This window comes from Platichthys flesus, chromosome 15 (genome assembly GCF_949316205.1).
Source record: "Platichthys flesus chromosome 15, fPlaFle2.1, whole genome shotgun sequence".
Lineage (NCBI taxonomy): Eukaryota > Metazoa > Chordata > Actinopteri > Pleuronectiformes > Pleuronectidae > Platichthys > Platichthys flesus.
Window position 1 is genome coordinate 5386565 of NC_084959.1, and position 10336 is coordinate 5396900.

At 42.5% G+C, this 10336-nt stretch overlaps 1 protein-coding gene across 1 annotated transcript; it reads left to right on the forward strand.

Moving 5' to 3' along the window:
* The first annotated feature begins 870 nt into the window (after window positions 1–870).
* Window positions 871–10284, forward strand: LOC133969479 (solute carrier family 13 member 2-like). Its single transcript, XM_062405993.1, has 12 exons — window positions 871–1497; window positions 3070–3198; window positions 3876–4012; window positions 4906–5162; window positions 5243–5420; window positions 5524–5646; window positions 6418–6627; window positions 7413–7513; window positions 7757–7872; window positions 7967–8128; window positions 8214–8351; window positions 8712–10284. The coding sequence occupies exons 1-12, from the start codon at window positions 1396–1398 to the stop codon at window positions 8841–8843; spliced, it is 1785 nt and encodes a 594-aa protein (XP_062261977.1). The 5' UTR covers window positions 871–1395; the 3' UTR covers window positions 8844–10284.
* Window positions 10285–10336: the final 52 nt, after the last annotated feature.

Here is a 10336-nt window from a genome sequence, read left to right on the forward strand (position 1 = left end):
CGTCTTGTGTTTGGCCGTGTCCTCGCCTCTCCTCTCTTTCACAACAGCTCCATCTTCCTCTGTGACAAGACCAAAGCGTTTATTGTCATATATTCAGTTCTGTGCAACGAAATGATTTCTTTGCCTTCCACTATGAGCTTTTAAGAGTTGTAAAGACCAGTGAAAGGCTAGAGAGTATTTAACAGTCTGATGGCTGTTGGATAGAAGCTGTTCCTCAGTCTGGACGTCCTGCATCTCACACTTCTGGACCTTCTGCCAGAGGTGTGTGCAGGTCGAGTTGGGGGAGGCTGGAGTCCTTGACAATGGAGCAGACTCTTCTGTGGACTACCGGAGAGGGAAGTGATGTCATGACTTTCAGCAGTCTTACTGCGATGGTGATGGTCAAGATACTCTGAATTATGCAGCTGTAGAAGTTGCTGATGGTCTTTGGTGACATGCGACATTTCCTCAGCCTCTGCAGGAGGTACAGCCACTGTTGAGTGGGCAGTGTTTAGTTTCCAGGTGAGGTCATCAGTGATGTAGACGCCCAGGAATTTGAAGCTGCTTATCTCAAGCCCCGGGATGAGCCGCAGCAGAGGAGTTTTCCTTTATTTTGTCATGTTGTCCTTGTGAGAGATGACACAGTCATGTGTGAAAAATGTGTAGAGCATGGGGCTGAGAACACATCCTTGTGGGGTACCCGTGTTCATCACAAGGCTGTTTGATGTTATATTTCCAATTGTGCCATGAGGAAATCTGACAGCCAGTCAAAGAGTGCGGGGTTGAGTCCAAGGTTCTGCAGTTTGTTAGTGAGCTTGTTATGGGACGACTCTGAAGAGCATCCTGATGTTTTCCAGGTGGGAGGGGCCTATGTGAAGGGCTTCAGATGATGGTGTCCGAGGTGCTTCCATGGACGGTGGACGTACTGCAAGGGGTCCAGAGTCTCATGTATACTTCTCTGAACAGGGGCCAGAACCACTCTCTCAAAACACTTCATGATGATCGAAGTGAGTGCAACTGGCTTGTAGTCACTGGTGGTTTTGAAACAGGTGGGTGTGGCCTGTGACAGCGACAGGTTTAAGATCGAGGTGAGTCCCTCAGCCAGCTCTGTAGCACATGCCCTGAGGCCCCACCCAGGGATGTTATCTAAGGAGTGTGATCTCCTCTGTGTCGAGTTAATGTTTGATATGCTGAAAGAGATAAAAGGAACAAATTGCGGCTCATGTCAACGTCATCACAGCACATCTCTGCTTTTCTTCACAGTCAGCTCCCCTGACCTGGGTGCTAATCGGAGGTTCTCCCGGCTCCTGAGTCTTGTCTTCTCTCTTCTCAGCAGGTGTCTGCACTGAGAGACCAGGAAAACATCTGGATAGTTAACCTCTGGGTTACTGCTAGATTTTTGTATCCAGCAGAGACATGGGTGTCTGGCTGAATTGGCTGTGGTACCATCGGAACTACTTTATCATCTCCATCACTCCTCTGATACTACTTCCCCTGCCGCTCATCAGTCCTACGTCGGTGAGTGTTTGTGTGATTATTAATGTTTAGCAACATTGATAGAGGCTTAATCGGCAAAATTTTATCAGTGTCAGTCCAACACAACAGGAAAGGTGGAGGGGTTGCAGCCACTGTGACCTTTGACCAAAGAAATCTGATCAGTTAGTCTGTGAGCCCAAGTGAAAAGTGATCAAAATAAGAAGACAAAACTGGAGAGATCACATTCAAGAGGCCAAAACATGTTTTGTGATGGTGACTTTTCGCCTTTGACCAACAAAATCGATTTAGTTGATTCTTTCAGTCGAATTGAAGATTTTTCACAAATTCAGAGGGAGTCCCTGAAGGTGTTCCTGTGATATTGTGCTGAGAAGAATGGGGCAAACGTACGGACAATCTGCAGACACAACGCCTCAGCTATTGTGCACACTGGAGGAGTATCATATATCTTTCTAACTTTATGACACAGAACTCAGAGTTCTGTGTCATAAAGTCCCACATGCCTTCCTTTTTTCTGTTCTTCCACTTTCACAAGCATTGACCGTGTCTGAGGTTGAAGGAACTGAATGACATTGTCTCAACCTGTTTCTTAAGGAGTCATGAACTTCATCCAGGTCGAGACCATATAAGACCACTTACTCAGCAGATCACATACCTCCATCCACTTTTAACAGTCCTCGTTGAAGCTTTTAAATCCAGATTTTAAACTTTTTCATTCACAAATGCCTTTCACTTAATTATGAAAAAATATATATATATATGGTCATACCTCTTTTTATTATATTTATTATTTTACACATTTCTATCTAATTTATTTGTATTATTTTACTTTTTTAACTGAATTTCATATTGGAATTTAATTTCTTTTACCCTTTTTAATCTCAACACCTAATTTATTCTATTCTTTGAATAGTTTTTTATTGCTTGAAAATGGATTTAATCTGTCCTGTCATGACTTTTTAAATTTTTTGTTGTCTTTGTGTTGTTTTATATCCATGTACAGAACCTTGAATCTGTATGAAATGTGTGTTATAACTAAAATAGTCTTGATTTATGTCACCACATTCGACTTCACTAGATCTGGATCGGTATCAATTTGCAAGAATAACGATCATTATCCAAAACACCAAACGTCAGGTTTTTTCATCAATTATTCTCTGGATACATTCAACAGAAGTTGAAATAAAACTCCTGAATGGCTTCTTTCATGGGTCATCACCCCTCTATGTAAATCGATTCTGTAGTTTTTGTGTAATCCTGCTAAATCATACTGTTTTGCTCTCAAAAATTTAGTCTGTGATCTATTGAGTTGAGCGCAGTCTTGTGTGAGTGGCAGTGGAAATGTTTGTGTCGGGTGGTTTAAACGGGTCATGGAGGAAAAGCATTTTAATCAGAACTCATTATCTGGTTTGTTTTATGATCACGGTTAATCTCTCTGCGTGTGTAAAGTCTTAGTATTGCCTTTTAAACAGTTCCAGGTAGGTCAGAGGATGTGACCGCAGAAAGACGTGAAGAAACATGCCTGTCTTTGTTTACGTGTTTTTAATTCTGCTGTTTCCTGCCACTTCTGACCCCAGGGTGTGTCTTTGTTTACAGCAAGCACGATGTGGTTACGCCATCATCCTCATGGCTCTGTTCTGGTGCACAGAGTGCATGCCTCTGGCTGTGACCGCCCTGCTGCCGGTCGTCCTCTTTCCTATGATGGGCATCATGACGGCTGGAGAGGTACAGCTCTCATATACAGAGTTTCTGCTTTATTCATATGCACTTGTACTTTTTGTCTCTATGAGTTTTCCCTTATTGGAAAAACACACAAATATTTCTAAGGCTTTGCTTTCTTTCTTTCTTTTGTTGTTGTCATCCTTTCATGATTTAACACGGCAATGTCCCGAAATTCAATCAGAGGAAGGACAACTAAATTCTCCTCTTATGATCTCCTCCAATATTTTGAATAAACTCTCAAAACCAACAAATTAGTACAACAACATAAAGTAAATATTAAACAAACAAATATAGATGTGTAGTCAGGGTCTAAAGTTCCAGGCACTCTCCTCAGCAACACCTGAGGATATGTGAGATGATTCAAGTTCGGCACAAGCTTACTGTATTATTATTATTATTATAATAACTATTATAATAACTCAGCCCTAACTAGGCTCTGTGCACTCAAAGTGTTCATTTGACCCCCCGGTTAGTTATTTCCAGGATCTATTCTAGTTTCCACAGACGAGGTCAAATCTGCCAATGCCAGCGTTTGACTTTTATTGCTCGTAAAACAATCTGGATGTTACATTAGCTCTGGGTGTTCACAGGTTACTTCAGGAGCTAGCTGATGGTTTGTTGCACCCGTTTGGACTCTAGATTTCGTCAGCTGATGATTGTGTCTGTGTGATGTGTTTCAGGTCAGTGTTGAATACCTGAAAGACTCTAACATGCTGTTCATTGGTGGCCTGCTGGTGGCCATTGCGGTGGAGCAGTCAAACCTCCATAAGCGCATCGCCCTGCGAGTTCTGCTGGTGGTTGGCGCCCGTCCGGCTCTGTAAGAACCGATATCTTTCATCTGTGCATGCTACAACACACAGAAAAACTAAGCTTCGACTATGGGGTCATCACTGCCTATAAAGAACGTCATAGTGGATATCATAGACTGTATATAAAGATGGTTGATGCCACAACTCACAAAAGGTAGTTGTGGCATCAACCCTGGTGGTTGTTTCCAGTATAGGTCATAAACCCTGCTTCCTACAAATTAGCAGATGGGCCAAAATAATAAAATCTAAACTTTCTCAGCAATGTTTTTTTTGCTATTTTAGGTAGTTCTTGTCACATTGATGTTTATTCAAGTGTTAATGCTTCTTTTAAGTTTGGATTTAGTTATTTGATGCTATAGAAATGGCTCAGAAAATCATGATTGACAAGTGAGTCACAAGTGGTGGAGTGAGTGTATCTCCAGCACCTCAATACTGCTGCTCCATCCCCTGATAGCACAGTTATAACATTTTCAGATAATTTTCTCATCACAATTATTTAGAGTCACAACACTTGTTGAAAATGATCATCTGATTCCACACATCCTTCATTTGGCCCTGATCATCTTCGGGGTGAAAGCCTTCTCTGAATTTACATTTCTGAGAGATTTCTCCACTATAACCAAACGTAACAAAAAATGGTAGATCTGAGGGAAAATGTAAATACACAACACAAAACTGAAGCATAAAACTACACACCAATACAAATGGTGTATGATGTGTAGAAGATAGAAATACATTTCAAATGTTCAATCGAGGTAAATTAGCAGAAGTACTTTTATTCTCCATGTATTTGACAGCATAAAACCTTACTCTCACAATGTATTGGATAATATCTAACATGTTAAATATGAAAAATGATACTCCATCATAGTCATTTCTCCATCACCGCCATGTATCACAGGTTGATGATGGGCTTCATGATCGTCTCGTCCTTCCTCTCCATGTGGATCAGCAACACAGCCACCACGGCCATGATGCTGCCCATCGCCGAAGCCATTCTGCAGCAGCTGAAAGCCATCGAGATCCAGGCGGATGAGCGAGATTTTCCTGTTGCAGCTGACGACAACCACGGGTTTGAGTTGGAGACCAGATCCACTAAGCAGGAAATAAGCAGCGACAAACACCCAGACACCAACACTCAGCAGGAGGACGGAGTGTGTAAGTAAAGACACGATGGCCATTTTCTAGAGAGTAAGAGCTTCCTCTGATTTGAACCCTCTGGGCGTGTCGGGCTACAGGTAAACTTGAGGTGAGTCCAGAGTCGTGTCAGGAGTCCAGGAGACAAGCGATGGAGGACAGGTACCTACTCTTGACCAAGGGGATGAGTCTGAGCGTGTGTTACTCTGCCAGCATCGGAGGCACGGCCACGCTCACCGGCTCCACCACCAACATCATCCTCAAGGGCCAAGTCGACAAGTAAGACCTTGATATGATCATCGCTCAACAAGCACAGGAGAACACTGTGTTTGCTGGTTTTCCTCCTCTCATCTCTCCATCTTTCCTGTCTGTTTTTGTGAAGGATGTTTCCTGAAAATGGTGACGTGATCAACTTCGCCAGCTGGTTCGCCTTCTCCTTCCCCAACATGGTTCTCATGCTTGTGTTTTCCTGGATCTGGCTTCAGTTCATGTTCCTCGGTTTCAAGTAAGGCCACTTCAGACTTGTACAGATGGCCGCAGATGATTCTGTGACCACTGGGAACTTCATGCATGGTTGTGTGCCCTGAGCAAATCAAACAAACGTCACACAACATGTTCATAAGCAAGCGTAAGAAAGCAGATTTGTTTCAGTCTTTATGCTAAGTTAAGCTAACCGGCTTTAGAGTTTCACCGGGTCACCAGCATTGGAAAAAGTACTTGAACATTAGACCTAAGTAATAGCACAAATAGGTAAAATAAAAAGTGTACTCAAGTAAAAGTACATTCTATTTGATTAAAAGTCAGTTCTTGCTTCTAGGTATGCTAAGTATTAAAGACAATTTACTGCACCATTGAGGCGGAGTCTTGGCTGTGACCTCACGCTTTGCTCTTGTTGAAGGAGGCGGAGTCTAATATTACCGGCCGACTCTGATTGGATAAGTGGAGCAGGTTTCACTCTCGCTATTGATTACTTTATTGTATGTAACATATTTTATTATAAAATAGTAGTGGAGTAGAAAGTACAGTGTAGTAGTGTTGCTGGTATATGCAGTGAATTAAAAGGGAAATTTACCCAAACATAAATCTACTTGAGTACAATACATATACGTGAAAAATGACGAAAAAGTACATTAATGAAGTAAATTAACTTTGTGACAGCCCTCCACTGCAGGTCACCGAGGAGTATTTAATAAAGTTTTTCTCAATTATGTGAATTAATGGTTCAGCCTAACTTCCTCAGTCTTCAGACGTTTCCATGATTTACTTTCCTCCGCAGCCTGAAGCAGTCATTTGGCTGTGGCATGAAGAGCGGCAGAGATCAGGAGGCGCGTGAGGTGATGAGGGAGGAGTACCTCAAGCTGGGCCGCATTAGGTTTGCTGAGGTGGCGGTGCTCGTCATCTTCACCACGCTGGTGCTCCTGTGGTTCACCAGGGAGCCGGGCTTCATTGACGGCTGGGCCACGGTGCTCTTCAACCAGGAAAAGGCGTGAGTCTCTCGCATTGGTGAAGTTTTTATATTTTTTCCTATCAAAGTGTAGCCAAAGCTGAATATTTCTTATTCCTTTAAATGTTCAGTGTGTAGAATTTAGTCACATGTTGCGGCTGAACATCCCTCACCTCACCCACCCCTTCCAAACATGAAAGAGAACCTGTGGCCGCTTAGGTTGTCACAAAAACTCAAAAGGTTTAGTTTGTCAAGTCTGGGCTACTGTAAAAAAACATGGCTGCCTCCTAAGAGAGGACCCGCCCCTGATGTAAATATGGAGTACTTAAATATAAAGGGCCCATTCTAGGGTAAAGAAAACAGGAATTTTACAATTTAGATGAAACATACCAGTGAGACATCACTGGGATTATTTTATATTAATTTGCTACCAACACATCCCTTTCACCTAAATCTAACACACTGGACCTTTAAAAACCATTACATCCTCTAAGGCAAATGTCATGTTGTTGGTCCATAACTTTTAAAATTCATAGGACATCATTAAGACATCTTTGGAGGGATTCAGTTTTAGGTTTCAAAGATCATGGTTTGGGTACTTTGTTAAAGTTTGGGTAAGAAATGCATCTTTATTAAGGATAGAGCACCTTCATCATCATGATTTCTATAACAACCACTTCGACCTATCGTCTGCTCTGACCACTGTTTTGCTCTTTAATATAGAGTTACAAACTATATCTTAAATGTTTGTGTTAGTGGAGTTAACATTTTCCTAAATTGTCCACATTAATGTTTAATACAATATGTTGTTATTTTGGGTTTCTCAGGTTTGTGTCTGATGGCACCATCGCCATCTTAATGTCGATGCTTTTCTTCGTCATCCCCTCCCAGCTGCCTAGGTTCGGAGGCTACGGTTACGACAAAGCAGGTGAAATGTTCATTTTGACCTCAATATAAAATCCCTATAGGTTTCATAATGACGTCTTAGGAGTCAAGGCTGATTCTTTTTATTAATATAATAATTTGGCAATGACTCCCAAGATATCAGCCGATATATTGGTGTCAGAGATATTTAATCAGTGGGCCAGTCTCTGGTTTGTGGGACAGATACATATGCGGCTCTTTCAAACCAATCACTGTTTCTTGTTCCAACCTCGTCTGGGTCTTGCAGGTAAGATGATTAATTCCCCCCCCAATCTGCTGAGCTGGCAGAAGGTCCATGAGCGAATGCCCTGGAACATCATCCTGCTCCTGGGAGGAGGCTTTGCTTTGGCAGCCGGCAGTGAGGTAAAAACCCGATTTTGGTCTTTGCATGTCTATAAGTCACGTTCATGACCAATAACTACATGAGCATCGACCCTCCTCCTATGTTGGCTCACAGAGATCCGGTCTGTCCACGTTGTTGGGAGAAAGCCTGTCCCCTCTGGAGAAGATTCCCCCCTTCGCCATCTCCCTGCTGCTCTCCTTGCTGGTGGCCACATTCACAGAGTGCGCCAGCAACACTGCCACCACCACCCTGTTCCTGCCAATCCTGGGCTCAATGGTAAACTCAGCACAATAAACGTCCACATGCACACACACGGCTGTGCACACACTCCATGTGTCAAACTGCTCTGTGTTTCTTATAGGCCATAGCGATAAAGATACACCCGCTGTACGTGATGTTGCCCTGCACCCTCGCTGCCAATCTGGCCTTCATGCTGCCGGTGGCCACACCACCCAACGCCGTGGCCTTCTCCTTTGGAGGACTCAGAGTCATCGACATGGTGAGATTCACACACATCTTTCGTTCACAACACACAAATCCTATCATTCACATTAAGAAGGCTCAGAAGGGGGTTGAGCTTCTCGGATCTTATTTAAAAGAGTCAAAACGTTGTTAAAGGGAGATAACGGTCCTCTACATTGATGTATACAAAGATGAACGACATGTTAGCTCCGCAAATGTGAAGCCGGCTCTTGAACGCTACAGTCTTGGTTGTGTATTAATTCAGAATTAGGCTCCGCCCACACTAATGCAGCTATTTTGTAAGACTCTTCCCTCTGTTTGGGCCTCTCGTTCAGGAGACGACCTTTTAAGTCACTAAAACTGAGCCTGTGCTGATCTGATGTGTTTGGTTCCCCAGGTGAAAGCTGGCTTCATGCTGAACATCCTAGGGATTTTGACCATAAACCTGGGGATCAACACCTGGGGATACGCCATGTTTGACTTGGGCACCATCCCCGCTTGGGTCAACGCTACACAGGGCCAACCCTGAGGGAAAAAGGACACAATGGAGGACAATGAGGTCTTTCATAAAATATCTATGATCAGATAAGCAACATAATGCAAAAAAATTAATTTGTAAATATTTTTTAATCCAGATGTTAGTAGTCTTTAGATCTCAGGAATACATTTTCTGAAATAAATGGTAAATGTTTGTTACTTATATGGAGCTTTACCAGTATTGGTGACCACTCAAAGTGCTTCAAAGCACAGTCTTGGCATCCACCCATCACCCACCCGTGCTGAAGAAAGTTAAAAGATGAAATTTATATATAAATATTACCATTTAGACCCAGCTCACGTTATCCGTGGCGTTCTGCTGACACGTCACCCCGACACGTTTCCTTGACACTTTCTCCTGTGACGGGGACGTGATCTCATCGACGTGTTCATCATTGACAGATCATGTGAAACTGCAGTAAACTGTTTGTGTGACTGGTTATTTACTGTAACGTGACCGTGCTGTGTTCACAGGCATCACGTAAATGAGCTAAAACTGAATTGTATCAGTTGATTTAAATTAATACTGTGGTCCCTTATTTCTTTTTTGAACGTGTTATTTTTTTCACTGTGGCGTTTTGGTCACACTGGTTTTTACTTTTTCGAAAAATGAGCACTGTCTTTGTATTTCTGCTCTTGTGATTTGTATAAACCAAAGAGGCGGATTTAGTTGTGTATTTATTTGTATATTATAGAAGGTATTAAAGGAACAGTTTGACATTTTTGGAAAACACACTCTTTCTTCTCAAGTGTTGGCTGATTAACACGTTTTTGTACAGATAAAAAAACAAAACCAGATATAACACTGAGCTTTGAAGATTAATTACCTCTGCCAACTGGTTTTCGCTCCTGTACCTATACTGGTTTGTCTGTCAACTGGATTACGCAACAACCAGTCACTGGATTTCCACTGTGGACGGATGGGACAAGGGGGAAGAAGGAAGCCATTAAATACAGGCACGGACATTTTCTGTAATTTCCCTGGGACTAATTCATGGATAGTGTTTAATAAATAATCAACAGTGAGAAAACTGATTTCCATGAGTGTGTGCAATTTTAATGAATTTTTAAAAACTGTTGAGCCTTGGCTGAGGAATGCAATCTACTCCAATACTTTTGAGCCTGATTACAGAAATGTTGTCTTATCCCTTTAACAGAGCCACTCCAGTTGTTATCAGAACTTGCACACAAAGTCGAGCCGACACTGATTAAAAGTCTTTGAGGAATCGAGTTGTGCAAATCAATAGCAGGAAGGTGTCCCTGGTTAAAGGACAACTTGGAGATAAGGAGCTGCCAGTAGGTTATGAAGGTCCCTGAGGTCACTTGTGGAGATGTGGAGCTACAGCGCCTCAGAAGTGTTTGTATGTCCTGAGTTAAGTTTTTTATTGACCTGAAACCTGTTTCCTTTCTGAGAATAAAGCATCATCGTGTCAGCAACGTGTCTTCACTCTCTCCACACCCACAGCATTAACAGACGAGATATTT

Excerpts from the sequence above, each read along its gene's own strand:
- LOC133969479 (XM_062405993.1), top strand. The coding sequence starts at position 1,396 with ATGGGTGTCTGGCTGAATTGGCTGTGGTACCATCGGAACTACTTTATC. Across the intron at positions 5,647-6,417 it reads TTCATGTTCCTCGGTTTCAA|CCTGAAGCAGTCATTTGGCT; the intron begins GTAAGGCCACTT and ends TTTCCTCCGCAG. Across the intron at positions 6,628-7,412 it reads CTCTTCAACCAGGAAAAGGC|GTTTGTGTCTGATGGCACCA; the intron begins GTGAGTCTCTCG and ends TGGGTTTCTCAG.